Source organism: Panthera onca, chromosome C1, assembly GCF_046562875.1.
Source record: "Panthera onca isolate mPanOnc1 chromosome C1, mPanOnc1 haplotype 2, whole genome shotgun sequence".
NCBI lineage: Eukaryota > Metazoa > Chordata > Mammalia > Carnivora > Felidae > Panthera > Panthera onca.
In genome coordinates this window covers 7574381-7601544 of record NC_138346.1, presented here as the reverse complement: position 1 = coordinate 7601544, position 27164 = coordinate 7574381, and the positions used below count along the sequence as shown (strand labels likewise).

Genomic DNA, 27164 nt, shown 5'->3' with positions numbered 1-27164 from the left:
TCTGTCTCCGCACCTTTTCCTCGTCCCAACTGAAACGCTAACCCACGAAACTCACTCCCCAGGCCCTGGCAACCACCGTTCTGTCTCCGTGACTTGACTGTTCTAGGTCCCTCATGCAAGAGCAGCTGTATAGTGTTTGTCCTTTTGTGTCTGGCTTATTTCAGCCCTGCCGTAATGTTGTCAAGGTTGGTCCTGTGTTGTCGCACGTGTCAGAATTTCATTCCTTTTTGCCGTGAATCATAAACACACCGTATTCCGTCGTATGGGTCTACTTCATCTTGTTTATCCGTTCATTGTCACTGGACACCTGGGTGGTTTCCACCTTTTGGCTGTCGTGAACGGATTTGCTTTTTATTTATTATCAATATTGTTTTTATTTTCGAGAGATGGTGCACGCGAGCGAGGGAGGGGAAGCAGAGGGAGGGAGAGACAGAATTTTTTTTTTAATTTTTAATTTCTTAAATTAAAAAAAATTTAATGTTCATTTATTTTTGAGAGAGAGAGAGAGAGAGAGAGAGAGCGAGCGCGAGCGGGGGAGGGGCAGAGAGAGCCGGAGACACAGAATCCGAAGCAGGCTCCAGGCTCTGAGCTGTCAGCACAGAGCCCGACACAGGGCTCGAACTCATGAGCCGTGAGATCATGACCTGAGCCAAATCAAGAGTTGGACACTCAACCGAGTGAGCCGCTCAGGCGCCCCCGGGTTTGTTTTTTTAAAGCAAGATGTTCGTTCGTACCTGAGCAACAAGGGACCTCTCAGGAGCAGAAAATGGGATGGACTTGAAGGGAGGAGAGACGGGGGGGGGGGGGGGGGGGGGGGGGGGAGAGTCCGTGGGAAAACCCTGTCACAGCCCAGGTGTGTTAAGAAGTGGGGGGTAGAGCTGTTGGGAGAAAGCAGAGGACAGAAGGCTGAAGAAGGCTCCTGTGGGATACCCTGGCGCTGAGGAGTAGAGGGCGGGGCCGGCATGCCCCCACCTTGATGAGGCAGGGTTGGTTCCCAGCCAGGGGACCGGGGCGGGGGACAAAGGGGGCTGGAAGGACAGCCGGCAGAAATGTTGGCTCTGTGATAAAGCTCGGCCAACAGGTCAAAGCCAGGTCCCCTCTCGGCAGTCACTGGCATGGACGTGACCTTTCGGACCTGGACGCTAGATGAGCACGCCGGCGGGCAAAGCTTAAAACCAGAGAGTCGGGGCCAGCCTGCTACACAGGTGCATGCAAGGGTGGGAACCAGCTCCCACAGGCGGGAGACCAGAAGGATGAGCGGAGGGGTTTGTGGAAGTGCGGGAGGCAGAGACCCAAGAGGAGGCTCCTGGAATTGCCAGCGGCTCCGGGAGAATGTAGGGGATGCTCACGGCTCGCTCCTGCACTCCTTCGTTGTCCGGCATTCGTAGACCAAAACTGGGGGAGGTGAAGGTAAACAGGCATGTTCTTCATCGTCAAGAAACTTAGGGCTTAGGGGCGCCTGGGTGGCGCAGTCGGTTGAGCGTCCGACTTCAGCCAGGTCACGATCTCGCGGTCCGTGAGTTCGAGCCCCGCGTCAGGCTCTGGGCTGATGGCTCGGAGCCTGGAGCCTGTTTCCGATTCTGTGTCTCCCTCTCTCTCTGCCCCTCCCCCGTTCATGCTCTGTCTCTCTCTCTGTCCCAAAAATAAATAAAAAAACATTGAAAAAAAAATTAAAAAAAAAAAAAAGAAACTTAGGGCTTAGATAAGGAGATAAAAGACACGAAAACATCCATGAAGTTCAAGATCCCCTTTGAATCGTATTGTGCAGATCCAGAAGGTGTTTCTAGAAGGGGGTCCCCTCTGATACGGTGACCCAGGTGGGCACTGCAAAGCAGCAGGTAACTAACGGAATTGTTTTTCAGTAAATGAGGCCAAAAGAATGAAGTGTTTGGGAGAGTGACAAGTGTCTTATTGTCCTGGCTGGCCATGGCGGTCCCTCGTCAGCATCCTTCCTTTGATCCCCGCAGGTATGATGCTGGACGGGACGGCTTCATTGACCTGATGGAGCTGAAGCTGATGATGGAGAAACTGGGGGCCCCCCAGACCCACCTGGGCCTGAAGAGTATGATCAAGGAGGTGGACGAGGACTTTGACGGCCAGCTCAGCTTCCGTGAGGTACCTGCTGATATGTGTCCTGCTGGCCCCGAGTCCCTGCGGGGAGTGGCCCCCTGAGAGGAGACTCACATTTACCGTCCCCCGGAGCGCAAGTAGCTTCGGCCCCTCCAGAGCGCTGCTTGGATAGTCAACCTAGAGCTCTTTTACAAATATCTTTAAGAAGCTAATAACCCCAGTGCTGGCATGGGCAAATGCTCAGTAAGCAGACTGAAAGTCACTGTGGGTGGGACAGCCTCATTTGGGTGAAATGGTAAGTGCTGAGAAATCGGGAGGGTTGTTTACCAAGATACTCATAGTAGATATTTGTGGGTGCAAAGTTCTGGTACTTTTATAAAAATTTTATACTTTTTTTATACATTAAAACTTAAAAATTGTTATACTAAGTATTTAAAAATAGTAAAAAAAAAAAAAAAAAACAACAATGGGGGCGCCTGGGTGGCTCGGTCGGTTAAGCGTCTGACTCTGGATTTTGGCTCAGGTCATGATCTCATGGATCGTGAGTTCGAGGCCCACTTCGGGCTCTGTGCTGAGCACAGAGCCAGCTTGGGAGTTTCTCTCTCTCTCTCTGCCCCTTTCCTGCTTATGCATGTGCATTCTCTCTCTCTCTCTCTCTCTCTCTCTTTCTCTCTCTCTCTCTCTCTTTCTCTCTCTCTCTCTTTCTTTCTTTCTCCCTCCCTCCCTCCCTCCCTCTCTTCCTCTCTCCCTTTCTCTCTCAAAATAAATACAACAAACTTAAAAAAAATTAAAAATAGTAAAAAACAATTAAAGGATCTTACTCTGGGGTCATGGATCTCCCCTCCTCCCCATAACAATCCAAGTATGGGCTTTTTTGGCCTTTGAATCCCTAAAATTGCAGGCAAAATTTTGTGTGTACAGATGTCGTTCTGGAAGACGCAAATAGATTCAAAGTCTGATCTCTAAACGTGTGAGAACTCTGGTGATTTAAGGCCATTTCTGTCTGGAGGGAAGTCTCAAGGCCAGTGTGTTTCTTACAAGGCAAGGATGTGGCCCCATAGGGAAGGGTTTCGTGTCTTACGTGCTTGAGTTTTATTGTAAGGGCTTTAGACGTGTCAGCGTGCCCTGGTGTTAGAACAGCTTTGGGAACAACATCCGGGCTAGAAGCTCAGCATTAGCCCAGCTGCTGCGGTCTTGTTCTCTGTCAGCTGGGCCCTCGGGGGCTGGGAATAGAGAGCCGTGTACTTGCTTCCTGGTGCATAACCTTGGTTATTCCAGAAACAGTGGTGTTCTGGCGTCCTGGATTCTGATGGTGAGAGCTTTGGCCAAGTACCTGTCTTCTCTCCAGACTAGATAGGGCCCTGGGACACTCTTCCTGAGGTCCCTGTGGCTGAACTGGCAGCAATGAGTTCCCTCCCCAGCCATGATGAAACTGGCCTTGCCTCTCTCACTGACCACAAAGTCAACTCCAGATCCCCCCTTCTCTTCCTCTCCCGAGCTGGCAGATGCGGAGAGAGAAGATCACGGAAAACCTGTGTTGGGCATAACCCTCAGGACAATCTAGGCCAGGCTTCTCAGGTCGAAGCTGAGGAGCTAGAGGGTCAGAACAGCCAGCACTTGCCTGAACTCACGCTCCAGCTCAAGGCTGGACCTGGGTGGCAGCCTCTGTGCCCACAGCCTCCCACTGTCACCCGTCACGCTCACCTTCCCAGGTGTCCCTCTGGCTCCCTCGCCTCTCATTCGGTTCCTTGGTATCATTTGTGCTAAGCATTGGCTCTTTCAACCCGGGAGGCAACACTGGGGAAAGAGCTTCTGTGGCAAAGTTGTGACCTGTGGGGAACAGAGATCGAGAGTGTTGAGAGGTCTGTGCAGGTCACCAACCGGGTCAAGATGCAGTCCCTCTCCGCTGTCTCACCCAGGAGCCACTCCCACATGCTCCTCCCGGAATCCAAGACCCCTGGTTAGCTTTGGGTTACCTACGGGTTTGGCTATTTCCTACAGATGGTAGACCTCAGAGGTCTGGAAATCTCCAAAGTGTTCCTTTGGTTTTCACCCCCTCCTTACAAAGCTTCAGTGACATTCATGTCTGTCCTTTGTCGGTTCAGTGTCCCATTGTGGTCCCGTCTCTCGCAGCTGCGCCCAGATGCACAGGATTTGGAAGCGGTTGCCATTAATGCCCCACGGCCCGACCTCCTGCTTTTGTTTTGTCATTCTGCTGGTTTCCTCTGGTGTTGGGAGCCACCGGGGTGTTGACGCTCTGCTTAGGTGACAAAAAGAGGCTGACAGACCTGGGTCTCCGCACAGAGCTGTGTAACTTGAGCAAGTTATTTTGACTTCTGAGAGCCTCAGTTTTTCTGTCTTTCAATAGGGGTGTTAATAGCTTTCCCTCAGGACTGTTGTGAGAAGGAAGCTCTCTTCCCACACCGGTGTCAGTTAGAACTCTTGATCGCAGGCAACAGAGAACACCAGCTAATTGAAACAGGAACAGGACAAACAACTGTTGGTTCACGTGCCTGGGAGACGAAGTAGAAGCACCAGGCACAGTAACGCAGCGTCTTTCTCTTGTCATAGCTTTTTTATTTTTGTTTTTTAAGATTTTATTTTTTAATGCTGTTTTATTTATGTTTTAAAAAAGTTTATGTACGTATGTTTGTTTGTTTGATTGTTTATTGGGGCGGGGGGGCAGAGGGAAAGGAAGTGAGAGAATCCTAAGCAGGCTCCATGCTCAGTGCAGAGCCCGGTGTGGGGCTCAAACCCATGACCCCGGGATCATGACATGAGCCAAAATCAGGAGTTGGCTGCTCAGCCAGCTGAGCCACCCAGGCACCCCTAAAGATTTTATTTTTAAGTAATCTCTACACCCAACGTGGGGCTCTCTTGTCATATCTTGACCGGGGCTTTCTTCTGTGTCCACTTCACCTTTTCCTCCCCCGCTGTATGTGGTCCCTGACACCTGCCAAGGTGGCTGCCAGCAGCTCAGGGGTGCGTTGCTGCAGTTTAGCCGGGATTAAACGAGTCTCGGAAGGCCTCTGATGGGCCCCACGAGGGACACTTGCCCACCTCCTGGACCAGTCAGTGCATTCAAGGTCCTGTGATGGGCTCGGTCCAAGTCATGTGCCACGGGGCCCCCTAGTTAACACTCCCAACTTCATCGTCCCGTGGGGGCCAGGTTGCCAGGTGAACAACACTGCTCTCTTCTACAGTTCTTTCCTCGCACCCTGGCTTTTAGCAGGTGCTTCGCGTTGCCTTTCTTTCTCTTGGGATTAACCTAGCCAAAGCAAGTCACATCCACATAAAAGCTCTTCGGTACAGAAGGTATGTCTCTGTTAAGTACAATTTTGCTACTTTTACTTTTCCCCAGTGTACAAAGCAATTGATCTTTCTTTTAAACCATTTCTTTTCCAATCATGAAAATAGTGCATGCACATTCAGGGCATTTTAGGAAATGGCTTATGTGAAACTGTTCAAAGTGATGATGCAGCAGTGTTTTCATGACCAGAGAGGAAATGTAGACAACGTAACGAGCAGGGTTAGCGGTTCTATCCCTGTAGCTGTAGCGATCTGGAATTAGATCCTAGGCACTCCCTACCTCTTTCTCCTTTGGAGGTGGGCAGAGAAGCCTTAATAGCCTCCTCTCTTCTTCCTGTACTCCTCTCTAGTTCCCCTTACATCTATCTCAAAGAAGAATTGCTCTAAGGCCACACGTGCGGTGGTTTTGTACAAAGGTCGGGTGATGGACTTACTGGATACCTGTCAGTACTGGGACCCGTGGGTCCCGTTTTCTCCTCCTACTGTACCCCCTCCCTTGGGTGGGGCCCCGGCACCCCTGGCTGTGCTGGGTTGCCCATCGGCCTCATCATTGTTGATTGGACCATGGATGGGCCGCTGGTCAGGCTAGGTCCACTTGATTTCCTATCCTGAGAATTTTTTTTAAATGTTTATTTCTTTACTTATTTGTTTGTTTGAGGGAGAGAGAGGGAGCACATGCAGGGAAGGGAAGAGAGAGAGGGAGAGAGAGAATCTCAAGCAGGCTCCACGTTGTCAGCACTGAGCCTGATGCAGGGCTCGAACTCACGAGCTGTGAAATCATGACCCGAGCTGAAACCGAGAGTTGGACACTCAACCGACAGAGCCACCCAGATGCCCCCCATCCTGGGAATTTGAAAATGGGGTGAAGTACTACCAACTGGTTCTGCAGGTGGCTATTCCTGCAAGAATAAGTCTAGGTGGGGTAGCCATTCCTACCACATGGACCAGACACAAAGCTAGAGGGGATGTTGCTTCCAACCCTGAGGGCATTGTCTCTCCCAGTCCCAGGCCTCTTCTGGGCTAGTGCGTTTTGCCCTTGGGACATCTTTTTTTTCTTTTATTTCCTTTCATTTTCTTTCCTTTTCTTTTCTTGTCTTTTCTTTTCAGATTTTATTTTTAAGTAATCTCTGCACCCAACATGAGGCTTGAACTCACAACCCTGAGGTCAAGAGTTGCACCCTCCACCGACTGGGACATCCTTTTTATATGACAAATACCTCCTTTTTGTTTAAGCCAACATGTCTGTTTCTGTCACTTGCAATCTTAGAGTGCTAACTAATACAGGGAGGTGTTTACATCCCAAGAGACATGGAATTAAAAATTTCTTTTTTTTTAATTTAAAACAAATTTTTTTTAAAAAAACATTTATTTTTGAGAGACAGAGTGTGAGCGGTGGAGGGGCAGAGAGAGAAGGAGACACAGAATGCGAAGCAGGCTCCAGGCTCTGAGCTGTCAGCACAGAGCCTGACGTGGGGCTCGAACCCATGAGCTGTGAGATCATGACCCAAGCTGAAGTTGGATGCTTAGCCAATTGAGCCACCCAGGTGCCCCTAAAAATTTCTTTAAATTTAATTTTTTTTTTTTAATGTTTATTTATTTTTGAGACAGAGAGAGACAGAGCATGAACAGGGGAGGGGCAGAGAGAGAGGGAGACACAGAATCTGAAACGGGCTCCAGGCTCTGAGCTGTCATCACAGAGCCCGATGTGGGGCTCGAACTCACAGACCATGAGATCATGACCTGAGCCGAAGTCGGACACTTAACCGACTGAGCCAGCCAGGCGCCCCAAATTTCTTTAAATTTAAAGAAATTTGGGGCGCCTGGCTGGCTCAGTTAGTAGGGCATGAGATTCTTGATCTCAGGGTCATGAGTTTAAGCCCCATGTTGGGGGTAGGATTTACTTAAAAAATTTTTTTTTCTTTTAAATTTCTTAAATTTGGGGCGCCTGGGTGGTTCAGTCGGTTAAGCATCCAACTCTTGGTTTCGGCTCAGGTCATGATCTCACGATTTGTGAGTTTGAGCCCCACGTCGGGCTCCGTGCTGACAGCTCGGAGCCTGGTACCTGCTTTGGATTCTGTGTCTCCGTCTCTCTCTCTGTCCCTCCCCTGCTCGCACTCTGTGTCTCTCAAAAATAAATAAACACTTAAAAAATAAAAAAATATGTATTTATAAAAAGAATTCTTTTTTTTAAAATTTTTTTTTTTCAACGTTTTTTATTTATTTTTGGGACAGAGAGAGACAGAGCATGAACGGGGGAGGGGCAGAGAGAGAGGGAGACACAGAATCGGAAACAGGCTCCAGGCTCCGAGCCATCAGCCCAGAGCCTGACGCGGGGCTCGAACTCACGGACCGCGAGATCGTGACCTGGCTGAAGTCGGACGCTTAACCGACTGCGCCACCCAGGCGCCCCTATAAAAAGAATTCTTTACATTTTCCAGAAGCATTTGATAGCTTGTGCCTGAAATCGCTTGTTTTCGGCTTTGTTAGTTCTCTCTGTTTCTTTGTTTTCTCCTTCTCCTCTCCCCCCTCCCCTCTTTGCTCATAGTCACAGCTAGGACACTTTCCAATTCTCCACAACATACCAGTCTTTGTGGACTATAAATAGGAAGACAAACAAGGCTGGGCAGTCAGAGAAATTGTCATTCAGGAGTTGGTGGTTATCATAAAATGGAAAGGGAATGCCTGGCATGCTTCACGGGAGGCTGAACATTTTCAGGTTGGGTCGGATTTTTTTTTTTTTTTTTTTCCTTCAACTGGCTGGGGCAGAGACCCCAAAGTTATGACAGGGCTGCTCTTGGTCATCTGGGAGCCGGCAGAGTGAGAGTGAGCAAAGATCCCCGAGGAATACTTTAAGCCCTTCTGTAAACACCAGTAGATATGGGAAAAATGACTCTCGGAGATGAGGAGACCCCCACCACAGTCACTGGCATGGCTGCGAGGCCGGGGGGTGAGGCTCATCTTTCTTGAGCTGCCCTCGTGGTGTGGAGGGCTACCTGTTTTGTATTTGCTTTAAGGGGCCAGGGGTGGGGGAGGCGGGAGTGTTCTGTAACCGCTGTCCATATTTTAAGGGTGGGCAGGATGCTGAGGGACAGGTGTTTCACTTCTGCCCTCTGCACATGGCTCACGTGTGCAAGTGCTGGTGTCTTTGCTGTCACCTTCTCTTCCGGGAGAGCCCGACCACGACCGTCCCCCCAAGCCCCCTTGCCCTCCATCCTACTCTTGGGAGCCTCACCTCCAATACGCTTGTTTTCCAAGACTTGGAGGCAGTATCCTGGCTCCCATAAGCCCGCAGGAAACTGAGTCTCTGCCGGCCTCTAGTGAGAGAGTTTGAAGCTGCAGGTGGATGAACGTGGCACTTCTGTGGAGCCAAGCTGATGGCAGGCAGCCTCCACAAAGCCACGGATCTTTGAGCTTCTTGCTTCCTCCCTTGCTTTGCGTTGGGCAAAGTCCACAGTGGAGTCAGGAGCCCTGAAACAGGAATCACAAAGGAAGGTTCATTAGCAAGGCATTTTGGGGCGGCGGCAACAGCCGAGACTCCCACTTAATGAAACACACTTTCCTCTAGGGATTAAGAGTCTTGGCAGGAAAAGATACCCTGGTTGGAATTTGGAAAGCCCGTTGATGTTGTTTGACCTCTCAGTCTACTTTAGGTAATGTTCTTTTCCCTTGGGGAAGCCATTCTTTAGAGGGGATGGTCATGAAAAATACCCTGAAAACTCAAAATTCCCTGTAGACAGATGTGTTTTACATAGCACCTAAAAACCTGGAGAAGCTCCTTTCTGTGCTGACTTGGAAAACTAAATTCTAGAAGTTTAGGCAGCGGTTGTTTGACGAACAAATTGGCCAGAATTCTTTAAAGAAGTAAAAGTCCTAAAATCGCTTTGGGGGAGAAAGTCTGGAAGAAGGGGGACCTGCCATTTCAGCTTGGCTTATTTATTCATTTAAAAATATATCCTGTGGAGGCCCTGGTACAAATTGGCTTTAAAGATTAATGCATTTAGGCCACATTTAGAACCTGCAGGAAAAGAATGGATTATTCAATAAATGACATGGAGATTCCTAACTAACCATTTGGAAGAAAATAGGGTTAATGATCAACCTCACAGGACAGATCAGAATAAATTTCAGAGATTAAATATTTACACGTTTAACAAAAAAGGAGTCATAAAAGCGATAGACGAAAATATAGGTGATTCTGTAACCTTGATAGCAAGAAAGGTTTCTCTACGCATAACACGGGTGCACTGGTGAGAGAGAAGAAAAAGACTGATAACGTATATACAATTTTTGAGGGGGCGCCTGGGTGGCTCAGTCGAGTAAGCGTCCGACTTTGGCTCGGGTCATGATCTCACGGTTCATGAGTTCAAGCTCTGCGTTGGGCTCTGTGCTGACAGCTCAGAGCCTGGAACCTGCTTCAGAGTCTGTGTCTCCCTCTCTCTCTGCCCCTCCCCTGCTCACACTCTGTCTCTCTGTGTCTTAAAAATAATATATACAATTTTTGAAAGTCAAAAATGATCATAAACACAATGAAAAGGTAAGTGACAGTGGAAGTATTTGAAATATACCAAGTTCTGTAAAGATCTTTTTTTTTTTTTAATTTTTTTAACGTTTATTCATTTTTGAGACAGAGAGAGACAGAGCATGAATGGGGGAGGGTCAGAGAGAGGGAGACACAGAATCTGAAACAGGCTCCAGGCTCTGAACTATCAGCACAGAACCCGATACGGGGCTCGAACTCACGGACCGTGAGATCATGACCCGAGCCGAAGTCGGACGCTTAACCGACTGAACCACCCAAGCGCCCCTGTAAAGATCTTTTAGAAAACACTTGGGAGAGGTGCCTGGCTGGTTCAGTCAGTACAGCATGCAACTCGATCTCGGGGTCATGAGTTCAAGCCCCACGCTGGGTGTAGAGATTACTTAAAAAATAAAGTCTTGGGGCGCCTGGGTGGCTCAGTCGGTTGAGCGTCCGACTTCGGCTCAGGTCACGATCTCGCGGTCCGTGAGTTCGAGCCCCGCGTCGGGCTCTGGGCTGATGGCTCAGAGCCTGGAGCCTGCTTCCGATTCTGTGTCTCCCTCTCTCTCTGACCCTCCCCCGTTCATGCTCTGTCTCTGTCTCAAAAGTAAAATAAACGTTAAAAAAAAAAAAAAAAAAAAAAAAAAAAAAAAAAAAAGTCTTTAGGGGCACCAGGGTGGCTCAGTCGGTTAAGCGTCCGACTTCAGTTCAGGTCATGATCTCACTGTTCATGAGTTTGAGCCCTGCATCAGGCACTGTGCTGATGGCTCAGAGCCTGGAGCCTGCTTCAGATTCTGTGTCTCCCTCTCTGTCTGTCCCTCCCCTGCTCACGCTCCATCTCTCTCTCTCTCAAAAATAAACATTAAAAAAAAATAAGTTAAAAAAATCTTTAAAAGGAAAAAAAAAGCAAGAGTAATCTAATGCAAAAAGGGGACACAAACAGAAAATATGGATGACTAAAAACACCGGCAATTATTTAGGTTTAAGAAATAGCGTATATAGGTCTATTGGACTTTTTTTTTTCTTTCATGGCCACAAACTAGGACATTGCCAGTGATTTTTGCTTTTATAGACAATGCTTCTTAAACTATTGTGCAAATGTTTCTGAGGGACAGATGCCCAGCCGTGGAATTAATGGTTGGAAGCATTTTATTTTTTTGGTAAATATTTCCAAACTGGCCTCCAAAAAATTTGAATCGGTTTGCATTCCCTTCCACTGGATGCGAAGGTACCCATTTCCCTACATTCCTGTGGAAAATGAGCATGTGTTGATTTCAGACAGTGTGATAGGGGAAAAAATAATTGGTCACACGCACACGTTTGCACCCTTTTCGTAGGCTTGGCGGGCATGACTTTCCCTTGGGCTGGAGGGGACCGCCGTAAGTCTCAGTGAGGTTGACCCGGACTCTACTCAACCCTTTCCTACAGTTCCTACTCATATTCCACAAGGCCGCAGCGGGAGAGCTACAGGAAGACAGCGGGCTGATGGCGCTGGCAAAGCTCTCTGAGATCGACGTGGCCCAGGAGGGCGTGAAAGGTGCCAAGGACTTCTTTGAAGCCAAGGTAGGTGACTCCTTCTTGTACAGGACCATTCTTTCTCCCTTTACTCTACCCGACATGGGCTTCCCCGCGGTGACTACGTCATCCACTCGCTCAGAACGATCAGAACAGCAATAGCTTAATAAGTCTGCCTGTCATGTGTGATTGAAGGGGAATGAACGTGTCTGCACAGGATCTGAAAATTAAAAGCAAAATGGAAAAACAATCACACGGTAAACGCGTTCCATCCTGGGTTCTGATTCAGATGGCTTGCTGGCACGGCATTCCCAGATCAGTGCTTGGCCAGACCTTCCTAAAGAGCTCCTCTCTACCCCAAGCCCCAGTTGAATTACTTGAGCAGATGCCTCCACGTTTGCAACTTAAACACCTGTGTGTAAATGAACACTGGGGTCAGAGGAGGAAGCCTCAGTGGCTCGTTCCGAAATGAACCGGTGTTTGCTCCGTTGACAGTGGTTGGGAGTTGGGAAGCAATCTCCAGTGCATGGCCCCAGAGCCTTTCCGGGTGCTTCCATTCATGCACACGTTCACAGAGTCATCAAACATGTATGGAGACCCTACCCCTAGCTGGGTGCTGTCGTTTCATCTCCACAGAGCACACCTGCAGAAAGAGAAAGCAGAGAGCCCTCCACATCCCCTGTCAACCAGAGCAGGGGAGTGCAGTGGGTAGGGATGCCTGGGTTCAGATTCTGCCTCCTCCACTTACTTACCCTTGTGCCCCAGTTTTCTCATCTGTACAATGGAGGCAATACTAGTTTGCCATGAGGCTACATGAATTCACGTATGTAAAGTGTTTAGCAAGTACCTGGCACTCGATACATGATATGAGAGCTATTGGGACTCCCAGCCATTCCAGATAGAAGCCAGCCTTTTGGGGAGTGTTGGCTTATTCTAGGAGTTTGCCCAGAGACAACGTGTCCCCGGCAACACATCCCGACCACTCTGGCCCCTAAATAGGACTCTCTTCTTACTTCTCTGTGATGCTGCTTAGAGACAGGTTCAGTCATCTTTCTGTCAATATATAAACTGTGAATCACGATGGACTCCTAACACCTGCAGTCCTCCCATCATCGTCTGATAACTTCCGGGACAGGCCAACCACTCCAGAATTGGATGTGGTTTGGCCCTTCCTTCATGACTTCACGTTGATTCAGCCAGCTCTGGCAAGGCCCAGCACATTAAGTTCTGAAAATACAGCTCCTTTACAAGGAGGTCGTAGACAAAGCTTGTGCCCTCCCCAGGACACACAGTCTAGTGAGGAAAACAAACTCTCAGCCTTGAGAGAGAGAGAATAGAGAAGAGGGATAGGTTACTTCTGGAGGGATGGGTCCTCTCCATTTCATCACCTGAGCCAATACTTGATGATCTTTTGTGATACCTTGGGCAGGGGCCTAAGATTGAGACCCAAGTTTAGCACGACACTCTTCAACCCAGTCCTGTAGCACAGCATACCAAATGCTCTTACTAAAGTCTGCACAGGGAGCCTGGGTGACTCAGTTGGTTAAGTGTCCGACTTCGGCTCAGGTCATGATCTCGTGGTTCGTGAGTTCGAGCCCCGCGTCGGGCTCTGTGCTGACAGCTCGGAGCCTGGAGCCTGCCTCGGATTCTGTGTCTCTCTTTCTCTCTACCCTTCCCCCCCTCAAAAAAAAATAAACATCAAAAAAAAAATAAACATCCAAAAAAATAATAATTTATCTGTTCAGGACATTCTCAGACACCTTTGGTAAGAGTACAGATCATTCCAGCTTATTGGAGAGCAGTTCGGGGCTAAGTTTTATTTTTGAGACAGAGAGAGAGACAGAGCATGAGAGGGAGAGGGGCAGAGAGAGAGGGAGACATGGAATCTGAAGCAGGTTCCAGGCTCCAAGGTGTTACCACAGAGCCCCACGCGGGGCTCGAACTCATGAAACATGAGATCGTGATGTGAGGTGAAGTCAAGATCCAGAAACTTAACTGACTGAGCCATCCAGGTGCCCCAAAACATTATGTTTGAAACTCAGTTTTGATGGGAGCCTGGGGCCTGCTTCAGATTCTGTGTGTGTCTTTCTCTTTGCCCCTACCCTGCCCGCTCTCGCTCTCTCTCTCAAAAAAAAAACATTGGGGCACCTGGGTGGCTCAGTTGGTTAAGCGTTCAACTTCAGCTTAGGTCATGATCTCACAATTCGTGGGTTCGAGCCCCGCGTCGGGCTCTGTGCTGACAGCTCGGAGCCTAGAGCCTGCTTCGGATTCTGTGTCTCCCTCTCTCTCTGCCCCTCCCCTGCTCATGGTCTGTCTCTGTCTCTCTCTCTCTCTCTCTCAAAAATAAATGAACATTAAAATTAAAAAAAAAAAACAATAACATTAAAAAGTTTTTAAAATGAAACTCAATTTTATTAAATATTCAATACAACCTGGGTAATTACATACCAAAGTACTGGTAATAGTTATGTCTGAGGGACTTATTTTTTAGTTTTGGAATGTTTTATAATGCGCGTGCATTATTTTTATAAGTAGCAGAAAAGATTAGAAGCATAACAACATAAGTTTTTGAACTTGTTGTATGGCTGCCTCCTCAACCCAGACTCAAAGGTGGAGTAGGTGTGTTATCTTTGTAATTACAGAGCCTGGCACATAATCGCCTTCAATAAACGTTTGCATGAATGACGAATGTAGGGAATCATCTCTCAGATCTCGGAGAGGGCCATAAAGGAGCTGACATTTGCGACAGATGTTCAGAGAAGAATGGGGATTCACCTTGTAATCAAGGAAGGGAGGGCGTTCCTGCCGTGGGAACAGCAAAAGCAAAGGCTCCGAGGCACGGAGGGTAAAGAGTACTTGGAGGCTGGCCCCCGTCCACACCGGATGACGTTGCACAGGGAGCTCTGGTCTCCCCTGAAGGTCAGGCCTTCCCAGCCTGCTAGCCACCGGAATTACCTGCACACCAGCTTCTCAGGCCCCACCCACACCTACCTGAGATTTTCCAGGGCACAGCCCAGGAAGTGTGGAGCGGGAAGAGCTCAGCAGGTGTTTGCAATCCACAGCCAGGCTTGGGAAGTGCAGTTGCAGGCGCTGGGGGCCCTCAGGGGGCCTGGACATGACCTGGCGCTGGGGATGGGCTTCTCTGAGGAGGAGCTGGAGTCAGGGAGGCTTCCACAGATGTCTGGAGAACTACTGTGGGCCCATCCCACAGGGTAGTGACAGTGGGGCTGGGCTGGAGGTGGTAATGAATCCCAAACTAAGTAGCATTCTCAGTGTTTATGACCGCTTGCTTGGAGGTGGATGGTAAAATGCCACAAGGTTTGTGGAGCTGTGTAGAGAGGGCTGGATGATGTTTAAAAAAATCAAGACAGGGACACCAACGCCCCCCCTCCCCCCCCGCCAACAATGGGAATGGTTTGAGGACAGGGATGGTGTGGCCTTTCATTTGAAGGGCACAATGCTAGTTGCAAATGGTTTCATTCATGTCATGCTGTATAGAACCTGGCCACTCCTGGCTGCATGGGAGAATACAAAATGCCTTTCTTCCTAGAGATCTGTGCCCAACTGTAATTCTGCTACTAGGGAGGATGGGGACACTCGATCCTGAGGGTCGTGGAATAATCTCTTCCACACCTGTCCCTTGCTGAACCGAGCACAGGAAGGGCTGGAATAACATTACTCTGATTGGGCTCTGTCCTGGAGCCCGTGGGTAGGGTCGGCCTCCCCAGACCCTCGGGTCATGCGCCAGGGGAACGTCTCAGAGGAAGAAGGGAGGGAGCGGAATGCTTCACGGACACCGGACTACAAAGACCACAGGAGCCACCTTCACAAGATTCGAGTAGCAACTCAAGAATTCGAGTTGAGTGACTAATGGTAGAACATAATGGTGACTGGGTTGTGGGGAAGCAAGGAATTGGAGATACAAGGAAACCATGGAGAAAATGCTATTGTGGAGGACAAGACGAGATGAAGTCAGATGAGGCCAGAGAGGGGGTCTTGGGTCTGGCGAGTGGGTCAGTGGAGACTTTTGAGAGACCAGCTTCCCCGTGGAGGGCATTTGGCACTAGGGTGAGAGGTGAGTGGGCACTGGGAAGAAAGAGCTGTGACGGTTTACTTTTCTGTCTAGATGGCTGGCCGAAGAGGCCTGGACAAAATGGCGATGGTAGCTTGGGATCAGGAAAGGACTTTTGTTTGTTTGTTTTTAACCTAGAGAAGACAGATGCCGGTATTTTTAGGTCACGGGGAAGTGGTCCACAGAGAAGGAAACATGAAGACACAGAGTGGGGTGATAGGCAAGACAGGACTCCATGAAATCGAGGGAAAAGGTCGAATTTTATAGTGCAGAACAAGAACCCGGAGTGAGAGAATTGCCAGGGCCCCCTCCCGCCTGGCCTGGCCGGCAGTGGTGAGCAGGCGGTCTCAGGTTCTTGTCTTCTCCACTGCCCCCACAGACACTCTGGAGGGAGGTGGTGGCATCCCACCCTGTGGAGCAGGACCTTGAGGCTTAGACGGTGGTTCGTTGGTAAATGTTTAACAACTGGCTCTTTGAACAAAGTGTGCATATGCATGTATGCATGAGTTTATTATAAATTTAAATGTTTTAAGGGATACGTAGCACACAATTTATAAATCATAAAGTATGCATTTCTTCTGTTGCAAATTCCACACAGTCCATTGATTCTCTAAGAACGGCTCATGGATTTTTGCTGGGCTCTGTATCTGTCACTAGCCTGTGGTTGCAACTGACAGCAGAATCTAGTTCCGATGTGAATGTTGGTTGATATTGTGTTTAAGTTGATTTAAAAGAAAAAGTAGGGGCGCCTGGGTGGCTCGGTCGGTTGAGCGTCCGACTTCGGCTCGGGTCATGATCTCACGGTCCGTGAGTTCAAGCCCTGCGTCGGGCTCTGTGCGGACAGCTCAGAGCCTGGAGCCTGTTTCGGATTCTGTGTCTCCCTCTCTCTCTGCCCCTCCCCTGTTCATGCTCTGTCTCTCTCTGTCTCAAAAATAAATAAACGTTAAAAAAAAAAAAAGAAAAAGTAAAGGGAGGGGCACCTGGGTGACTCAGTTGGTTAAGTGTCTGACTTCTCGAGGTTCATGAGTTTCAGGCCTATGTTGGGCTCCACATTGGCAGTGCAGAGCCTGCTTGGGATTCTCTGTGTGTCTCTCTCTGCCCCTCCCCCACTCACACTCTCACTCTCTCTCTCTCAAAAATAAACATTAAAAAAAGAAAAAAGGGTGCCTGGGTGGCTCAGTGGGTCGTGATCTCATGGTTCGTGGGTTCAGGCCCCGTGTCGGGCTGTGTCAGATTCTGGTCTCCCTCTCTCTCTGCCCTTCCCCTGCTCACAGGCGCGCTCTCTCTCTCTCTCTCTCTCTCTCTCTCTCTCTCTCTCTTTCTCTCTCTCTCAGAAATAAATAAACATTAAAAAGATATATTAAAAAAAAAAGTAAAGGGACATATGTCAGAACTTCATTCATTCTTCAGTGAGCAACTTCCCTTGCTGAATTCGATAATAGTTTTTCAAACATTGGAAGAATATTCCCTGAATTTCTTTGGAGCTATTCATAATGCAAAAGCTACAGACACTACACATTTTTCAGCTTAATCTGCATCTTTAACATCTCCCAACACTTTCTTAGGAAAAGGTAGTCAGTGAAACAATAAATCAAGGCCTAGTTTGTAGCATTTGTTGGTTTCCAAGGTGTAAAACCCCCACCACTTGCTTTCAAGCTTCCAACAAGATGTTGCTAAATGTGGATTTGGGAAGATTCACAGCAGATTATCATATAGGATTTCTACCTTAGAGATATAACGGAAACAGATAATCTCCAAAGCACAGATAGAGTAAAATATATAGCAAGGTAAATCAGGAAGCGATGACTTTTTAGTACTTACTACTTTTGCTTCTAATATAATTTAATTATAGATTTATATAATTTACCTTCTAATATTTAACAGCCAGCTCATAAAATTCCTGAATAAAATAAGACAACAAGGAAAAAAAGATAAAGGTGAGGAAGAGAGGGGTTCAGGCTAGACAAGGGGATCTGGGGTCCAAATTTGCAACCTGAGTCAGGGGGTAGAGGGTCATAAGAGTCAGCATGAGTTGGGCCCTGCTCCAAGCAATTGAATCTGTTTTCTGGTGATTCTGATGTAGGGAGCTGGAGGGGAGAACTCAGCAGGGCCTCACATGCCTAAGAAATACCTGGGGGCGGTGGGGGGTGGGGGGGTGGGGGAGGAGAAATACCTGTGAAATTTGGAAAACATAATTTCCTAGTCCCTACCCCTAGGGATTCTGATCCAGAAAGAGTAAAAAAGCATCATTTTTCAGAGGTGTCCTATGTTCAGACATGGACCCTGTGTAGTACAGGAAGAATTTAGGAAAGGGACATTATAATTTTTTCATTGAGATGTGAGAACCTGCATTTTGCTACACAGGATGTAATGGATTAACAACCAGAATGGACTGAATAAAGAGCCTGGTAGGAGGTGGTAAATCTTAGCCTTAACATGGCAGAGAAGTGACTGAGTGAACCAGAGAGTAGACAAAGAGCCACCCAAATGTGGACGCTTATGACGGGGAAAAGGAGAAATGGAGAAAAGATGATGGACCCAGGAACGTGCTAGTTAAAAATTGTGAGAGGTTTGACACCTCAATTTGAAATCATTTAAACGCTACAGGAAAGGTAATGCTTTTCTATAAATTTGACAGAAGAAGGAAATGTGATGAATTGTAAAGACATTTAGAGGGTTAACTCCAAACTCCCCACAAACAGTTAAGTGCTGGGGAATTTAGGGATTAATTCTTCAATGTTCTACATTTTTTTTTTTTCAATGTCACAAACTAGTTCAAACATATTGGAAAAGATTATATCACATTCGTTCTGTGAAGCTGGCATGATTCTGATAACAATCGGATAAAAACGCATCAAAAAAATTGTATCAATCTAATGAATATAGCTGTAGGAATCTTAAAACATTTGAAATTTATGTTCAGACTGCAGGGATAATTTTAAAGATCTCATGGGGCGCCTGGGTGGCCCCCTCGGTTAAGTGTCCAACTCTTGGTTTCAGCTCAGGTCGTGATCTCACGGTTCATGAGATCCAGCCCTGTGTCAGACTCCCTGCCGACAGTGAGGAGCCTGCTTGGGATTCTCTCTCTCTGTCTCTCTCTCTCTGCCCCTCCTGTGTGCACTCTCTCAAAATAAATAAACTTTAAATAAATAAATAAATAGATAAATAGATAAATGTCTCATAGGTATCAAATATGAAAAATGTGATCCCTTCAGTGAGACATCTCAGAACATTTGGTGAAGTTTAATATTCATAATAAGACATTTAAAAATATGAAAACAATGTGCTTAGTCAACATAATGAAGGAATACTTTCCTCATAAATACCAAGGTTTTCTAAAGCGGTAATATTAAATAATGTAGTGCGGGTGCAGGAATAAACAGGTCAGTGGAATGGGAGAGAAAATCGTAAAAACAGATCCCCTTCATGTGGGAATTTAGTACATGAACAAGATAACTTTCCAGTCAGTGGAAAAATAATGGGCTATTCAATAAAAGGTGTTGAGACAATTGGCTCTCCACTTAGGAAAATGAAGTAAAGTCATTTAAATGATATATATTCCTTCACTAAAATACAGTGTAAGTGACTTTAAGAGCTGAATGGGAAAATAAAACCAGGAAAGTATGAGAGGAAAATGGTTTTAAAGCCCTGGGGTATAGGAGACCTTACACATGACATAATATGGGGTGGCTCAAAGGTTGAGCGTGCAACTCCAGCTCAGGTCACGATCTCACTGTTCATGGGTTCGAGTCCCACATCAGGCTCTGCACTGACAGCATGGATCCTGCTTTGGATTCTCTGTCTCTCTCCCTCTCTTTGTGTCTCTTCCCCGCTCGTGCCCTCTTTCTCTCTCAAAAATAAATAAACACCAAAAGAGAGAGAGAGAGACAAAAGCCAGAATGGAAGTGGTTGGAAATTCTGATGACATCAAAATTTAAAGATTCACCTGGCCCAAGATACCTTGAAGTTAACAGACAATCAAAAGACTAAGAGTAACCAAAAAATATATAACAAGGGACTACGCCTAAATTATATAAACAATGGCAAAGTGAAAAACCCCAGTGAAATGGGTAATTTACCAAAGAGGAAATAAAAGAAGGTGCCAGGGTGGTTTTGTTTTTTTTGTTTTTTTTTTGTTTTTTTTTTTGGTGTGTGTGTGTGTATGTGTGTATGTGTTTTGCCTATCAGATTGGCAAACAGGAAAAAGGTTACTGATAAACGTTGGGGACGTTGTGGGGAAATGAGAACTCACATTCCATGATGGTGGGGGTGTAAATTCGAACAGCTACTTTGGAGAGCAATTTGGCAATCTTTATTAAAATAGCGTGCACACCCAGTGTGTTTGGGACTTTTACCAAACTGACGAGACACTGAGGGGGTTGAAAAAAGGAATCAGTTCTAGAAGAGATGATTTTCAGATGGATTTATCTGATACGGTATTATTAAAGATCAACTAGGCTTAAAAGAAATGGCACCAAATCCCATTCACAACATCAACAACACCGTGTAATATTTGGAAGTAACTTCAGAATGATGGATCTACTGTAAAGTACTCCTTTGCCACAGGCAGACTGAAGCGATTGCAGTCAGCATCCCAGCAAGGAGTTCATTTTGGTTTTGTCTTTGTTTTCTCCCCGTCGAACAAAACAATATTATTGTGAAATTAAGGGTCGAAAGTAGAAGTGGGTAGTAGGCTAGGCGGGGATGTTAGAGAGTATCCTGGAAAAGAAGTAGAAAGAGCAACCTAGCGGCGTAGAACACGGCGGCAAATAAAGAGATCGTATCCTCGCTGTAGTTTAAACAGGCTTGTGAAGAGGAGTGTTGGTTCTCAGGGGGCGAGGGGGTCCTGCCCTGCGGCAGGACCAGGTTCCCCTGTCACCTGGCTCCAGCCAACGGAGTTCTGTCGGATGGGTTGTTCCAAGTTTCTCCTCCCCTCCCTCAGTCTGTGGTTTGCTTTTGCTCTTCGTCCGCAGGTCCAAGCTTTGTCCTGTGCCAGTAAGTTTGAAGCCGAGCTAAAAGCCGAGCAAGACGAGCGGAAGCAGGAGGAGGAGAAGAGGAGACTCCGCCAGGCGGCCTTCCGGGAGCTCAAAGCTGCTTTCAGCACATAGTCAGGCAACCTTGACCTCCATCCACACAGTGCCTCACAGAAGCCCCCAAAGAGAGCTGGCTGGGCATCTTCCCCCCCAACCGGCCTCCACACCCACCACTCGATGCAAACTCCTTAGCCTCATGGAGTGGCAGGGGGTGGCTCTCATCCCTGGGTGGGAGCCCCTCCCAAGTGTCCTGGGATGAGCCAACTGCTCCCCGGTGCTTCTCCTTCCTGCCCTCTTTCCTCTGTAGCCAGATCGTGCCTCTCCTCAGCAACTTGCACTTTTTCCTTGTCCCTGCAGGTTTCTGATGTTAATGTTGCCCCTTCTCCCAGGGAATTCACCTCTCCCCTTCTCCACACCTCTCCCCTTGGGGGTCCCCCTCCTCTTGGTTTCCTGTTCAACTTCCCTGCTTTCATTCTGAGCCTGATTCTGCCCGTTGCTTTGGTGTCTTCTGTGCTTTGATGACAGCGAGGTTTAAGGCAAGCCAGGCTGGACCAGTGCCTGCCCCCTCTGCAGCGGGGGTGCATGCTGCTGAGATGGCAAAATAGGGGACAGGTAGGAAGTCCCGTTCCTTCCTCTCACCTTTCTCCTGTCCACTTAGCATTCCCCCTCCCCCACCCGCCCTCTTCTCCCCTTCATTCTTGTCCTCTCATTTCCTCCTACTCTTAAATACCCTGCTACTTACCTGCAAGAATGAGAGAACAATCAGAAGTGATATTAATGCATAGAAGAATCCCTATTAATTCCTACTATGCAAATAAATTACCGTGGACCCCTACATTCCCAAGTGACAAATCCAGAGCCTTCCAAAATCCCAAAAGTCGTGACCGTCTTCATCTGGCCAGTTTCCAACTTTTGCCCCAAGATGTTGAGGTGAAGCTGTTCTTACCCCCAGCACAAATTTTTATATGTTGGGTGTTCTTGGGATTGCTCACAAATACCAGGGGGTTGTTGTATTTTTTTTTTTTTTTTTAAAGAATTCCTAACATTGTATTTATTACTTCTCTTTTGTAACTGCTGTCTTTACAAGGGGAACATCTGCATTTCTACTTCACAGCTGCCTCTTTTTTCCAATAAACCGTGCAAGTGGACTTTGCCGTCACATCAATGTGCTTCTAGTCTTCTTTCAAGTGGGGGAGAGAGGAGAGTGTTTTTTCAGGAGCCACATCCAGCCCCGGCTCCTGTCGGACATCGCCCCCCCCCCCAGAAGTAGAGTCAGAAGTGTTATCTAAGATGATGGCCTTACTGGGGGGCATGCTGAACACTGAGGGTGTCAGTAGCTCTTCCCCTTTCCCTTCCCTGAGGGTTCTTTCAGCCGCAGGTAAAATGTGTCCTTAATTTCTCTTGCTTCCTAGACCCCTTGAAACTCTGAGGAGAGCCAGTGACCCCTCCCTCCTTCTCATGTGGATTCTCGGGCACTTGGGGACCGGAGTAAGGACCTCAGTCCTAAGGGAACACCCACTGCTCCCCAGGGAGGATCATTTCCGTTTCGCACAAACCTAAGACCTACAATTCTCGGGCATCGTTTTTCCAGGTAGGGTCACCCTCCAACTGCCCCGCCAGAGGAAGTGGCCGAGAAAAAGGGGTGGAGACACTCTTACCGTACAATCCAGGAAGCGTGCTTCTTGGCATTTTCTCATACAAGCTGAGGACCTTCATGTACACAAAAAACCTGCACATGAATGTTTATAGCAGCTATTTGATAATTACCAAAACTTGGGAGCAACCGAGATATTTTTTTAAGATTTTATTTGGAAGTATCTCTCTACCCAATGTGGGGCTCAAACCTATAAACCCGAGATCAAGAGTCGCATGCCTCACCGACTGAGCCAGCCAAGCGCCCCTCAAGATTTTTCAATAGGTGAATGAATAAACTGGTGCATCTATACACTGGAATACTAATTCAGCAATGGAAAGAAGTATGAGTGATGAAAACTGAGCTGCCCGGGTGCCTGGGTGGCTCAGTCGGTTGAGCGTCTGACTTCGGCTCAGGTCCTGATCTCCCAGTTCGTGAGTTTGAGCCCCACGTCCCACTCTGTGCTGACAGCTCTGAGCCTGGAGCCTGCTTTGGATTGTGTCTCCCTCTCTCTCTGCCCCTACCCCCCACCCCCCACCTCAAATAAATAAACATTTAAAAAAATAAAAAAGAAATGAGCTGTCAAGTCATAAAAAGACACGGAGGAACCTTAAATACATATTGCTAAGGGAAAGAAGCCAATCTGGAAAGGTTTCACACCGTTTAATTCCAACTATGACATCTGGAAAAGGCAAAACTCCGAGACGGTGAAGTAAAAAGTCAGGGGTTGAGAGGAAGAGAGGGAAGGATGAGTAGGGGGGTTTAGAGCAGTGAAACTTACTCTGTGTGATTCTATAGTGGTCATTATACATTTGCCAAGACATACAGAATGTACAACACTAAGAGCATACCCTAATGTAAACCTGGACTTCAGTTAATAATAAGGTATTGATATGGGTACATAGGTTGTAACAAACGTAGCATGCTAATGCCAGATGTTAGAAACGGGGAAGGGGCAGGCGGCAGGGAGAGAGGCATACGGAGACTCTGTACTTTCTGCTAAGTTAGTCTGCAAATCTAAAACTACTAAGAACAATAAAGTCTAGGGGTTCCTGATTGTCTCAGTCAGTTAAGCATCTGACTTCGGCTCAGGTCGTGATCTCACCATTGTGAGTTCGAGCCCCGTTTTGTGTGAGCCCTGTTTCTCTCTCCTCTCTTGCTCTCTCTGCCCCTTGTGGGATTCTCTTTCTTTCTCCCTCTCCCTCTCTCTGCCTCTTAGTTGTGCCCTCTCCCTCAAAAAAAAGGAAGTCTATGGGGGCACCTGGGTGGCTCAGTCGGTTGAGCGTCCGACTTCAGCTCAGGTCAGGATCTCACAGTCTGTGAGTTCGAGCCCCGTGTCGGGCTCTGTGCTGACAGCTCGGAGCCTGGAGCCTGCTTCGGATTCTGTGTCTCCCTCTCTCTGCCCCTTCCCCGCTCATGCTTTGTCTCTGTCTCTCAAAAATGAATAAATGTTAAAAAAAAAATTTTTTTTTAAAGAAGGTCTATGAGCAAAAAGGAAAAAAAGAAGGAATGGAGACAACAGTGTAATTACTTCAAACATTCACTTGCCTCTGGACAACCAAGCCCATGCAAGAGCTAAACACTCATGATTACAAATGATAGGAAATGTAACACAGAAGGGCTTAAGACAAAAAAGGACAAATATTGGGTCATGTAACTAGAGACCAGGGAAAGGACTTCTTTGCTTCTTTTTTTTTTTTTTCTTTTAATGTTTATTTTTGAGGGAGAGACACAGAGTGCAAATGGGGGAGGGGCAGAAAGAGAGGGAGACTCAGAATCTGAAGCAGGCTCCAGGCTCTGAGCTGTCAGCATGGAGCCCGACACGGGGCGAGAACCCACAAACTGGGAGATCAGGACCTGAGCCGAAGTTGGACGCTTAGCCGACTGAGCCACCCAGGAGCCCCTGCCTCTTGATCACGGAGTCCTATAGATGTTGTTCCCTTCATGCCTCTCACCCACAGCTCCCATCATCCCCCTCTGTGGCCGTGGACTTCATTGGTTCTTTCTGGCTCTCTACAGTGGCCTCCTGACTCGTTTCTCTGCCCTCACTTTGCCCTGATTGTCCACCTGCAGCTAGAATAACATTTGTTCCTAACATCTCTTCAGCATTTCGGGATCTAGTCCCTGCTCACCTCTCCTGTCCCCTGCCTTGCTCGCCCCTCCTCCCTCCCCTCTCTTCCTTCCAAACTGTGCTCCAGGTATAGGTGATAACCTGCTGGTTCCTAGAAAGCTCCTGAGGGCTTTGCACATGCGGTTTCCTCCACCTGGAACTCCCTCCCTCCCTTCCCTGCCAAAAGACTTCTCATTGTTGATGACTCAGCTCAGAGATTATCTTCAGAAAGCTTTCTTGATCCTCCCAGGTGAGGTGAGGTGCTCCCTCTCAGGGTTTCACTGCATTATGCAGTATCCTTCTCTTGTCTTTCTGCTCCTCTGGACAAGGCACGGTTTGAAGGGCAGGAACTCTGCCTTACCCACTGCTGTGGTCCTAGCATGCAGCTCAGCCAGCGACAGGCTCCCCTGTGGATTTGTTTCACAAGAACAAGCCGGGTTTGTTGCACCAGAGATGGGTAAGGGAGGACCTCTGTCACCAACAGGTGACTTCTAGGCACCCTGACCTAGAAGCCTGGCCTGAGGGAACAGCTCTGAAAGTGAGGATAGCGGAGATTATAGGGACATTCTTCTCACTGGAAAAGTGATAAGTCAACTTGCCAAAGGCCTTAGTTTGAGCAGCAAGGAAATAAACCAACAGCCGAACTTCTGCCTCTGCCCTGGAGGCTGTGTGATGAAATGGGATTTGGAGTCAGAAGGTAGTAGCTGAGCCTCACTGATCCTGTTTCCTCACCTGTCAAGTAAAGATGATGATTGGGGCGCCTGGGTGGCTCAGTTGGTTGAGTGTCCCCCTTCGCCTAGGGTCACGATCTCTCCCGGTTTGTGGGTTCGAGCCCCATGTCGGGCTATGTGCTGACAGCTCAGAGCCTGGAGCCTGCTTCCGATTCTGCGTCTCCCTCGCTCTCTGCCCCTCCCCCTCTCGCACTCTGCCTCTCTTTCTCTTAAAAATAAATAAACAGTAAAAACAAAAAAGATGATGATCGTCTACCTGGCTGACTCTGTGCTCAGCACTTACTAGTGCTCATGACATAACTGTTTCCCTCTCTATCTTCCACCTTGTGCGATGACCCCAATTCCATCTCCTCCTGAGCCCTGGGTCTCCGAAGTCACAGGCAAAGGATCCCAGGCCAGGGTGGCCCAGAAATGCTCAGTTCTGTCTTCTACCTTGACCCCAGGCACGGGCGCCTACTTTCTCACTTCTCTCTTCTTTTGAGGTTCCCAACCCAACCAGCCCGGGGGCATTCCTGCCAGTGTGCCTGCTCACCTGCCACGCGCCCTGCAGCTGCCACTTGCTGAGCCCTTCCGGCTGGATCTCGTGACCCAACACCTGTGGCCTTGTCCCCACTCACATTTCTCCCTGCTGACCCTGCCTGTCCACCAGGCCAGATTCTGGCCACATCCCTGCCCACAGGGCTGACTTACAAGAACAGTGGTTCCATGGGGTGCCCGGGTGGCTCAGTCGGTTAAGCGTCCGACTGCAGTTCAGGTCATGACCTCACAGTTTGTGGGTTCGAGCCCTGCGTTGGGCTCTATGCTGACAGTTCCGAGCCCAGAGCCTGGACCCTGCTTCGGATTCTCTCTCTCTCTCAAAAATGAAAAAAACATTTAAAAAAATTTAAAAAAAGAAGAGGGGTTCCATAGCCACCCTCTGGGTCCTGTGCTGGTGGGAGCCCCTGTGGGGCAACTTGGGTTCCACAACTTAGGGAACTGCTCAGGATGGACCTTATCAGGGGTCAGTTTCCCCTCCCCTGCCTTCTTTCTGAAATGTTTGGCACTCTGCCATGTGGTATTGGTGGGAGTGCGCCTTGCTCTTGCCTTTTTGAAGGGCAATTTGGTAAACTGTTAAAATGTAAAATTGTACCTGTATTATTTATTTTTGCTTTAACGAATCATCCCATCACTTAGCGGCTTAAAACAATAGTTAACATTTATTATCTCACGTGGATTCTGAGCGTCAGGAATTCAGAGGCAGTTTAGTTGGGTGGTTCTAGCCCAGGGTATCTCATGAGGCTGCAGAATGTCAATTGGGATTGCACTCAGATGCTCAACCAACTGAGCCACCCAGGTGCCCCCATTTTTTAATTCTTTGTTTTTCTTTCTGTTTATTTATTTACTTATTTAGAGAGAGAGGGAGAGGGAGCAGGGGAGGGGTAGAGAGAGAGGGAGACACACATTTGGAAGCAGGCTCCAGGCTCCGAGCTGTCAGTACAGAGCCCGACACGGGGCTCAAACTCACAAACCGTGAGATCGTGACCTGAGCTGTAGTCAGATACTTAGCCCACTGAGCCACCCAGGCACCCCTAAGCAGGCCTGATTTAAGCAGAAGAGATGCTGATTGAAAGTCACTGAGATGCTCACATGATCACTAGCAGGGCTAGGGGATGAGGCTGAGAAAAGAAACCAGCTGGAGGCCAGGTGGCTGAGACTAGTGTTAAAAACCCATCATGAGAACCAGGCAGGCATGTGCCTCTGCCCTGGCTGACCAGAACTTTGGGGTGTCCCGTTTTCTTCAGGTTCTTAATCCAAATCCAGAGTCTGAGGCCGAGCCCAGTCATATGCCCACATGTTGAGGGTAGGAAGGGTTAGTTTGTCTTCTGTAAAAGAGGCAAGCTCTGCCTCTCCCTAAGATTTTTGTTTCTCCCAAACATGGGAAAGCATTGCAGATGCAGAATAGTTGTGAACGAGTGGCGGATGTCCATTTCAGAGACCTCATGAATTTGATCCAGGCATTTTACTTCTGAGAATTTACCCTATAGGAAAACATAAGTGCGAACCAGGTTATATTTAGAGGGATACTCATTACTGCATTGCTTGTTAATAGCAAAAATACTGGAAACAGGCTATCAGCAGGGAATCGATCAAGTATATTACGGTTCAAAGACGTAAATGAAGGCTGCTAAGCAATCA

The 27164-nt window shown here is 47.9% G+C and overlaps 1 protein-coding gene across 3 annotated transcripts in view; it reads left to right on the top strand.

Moving 5' to 3' along the window:
• Positions 1–21674, top strand: part of EFHD1 (EF-hand domain family member D1) — a 42955-nt gene extending 21281 nt beyond the window's left edge. For all 3 annotated transcript variants that reach the window (XM_060624187.3, XM_081796329.1, XM_078450779.2), the window contains exons 2-4: positions 1968–2115; positions 11324–11458; positions 20456–21674. In XM_060624187.3, coding sequence (XP_060480170.1) covers positions 1968–2115; positions 11324–11458; positions 20456–20590 — 418 coding nt within the window. In that variant the 3' untranslated portion in view covers positions 20591–21674. The remainder of the gene's footprint in view (positions 1–1967; positions 2116–11323; positions 11459–20455) is intronic.
• Positions 21675–27164: the final 5490 nt, after the last annotated feature.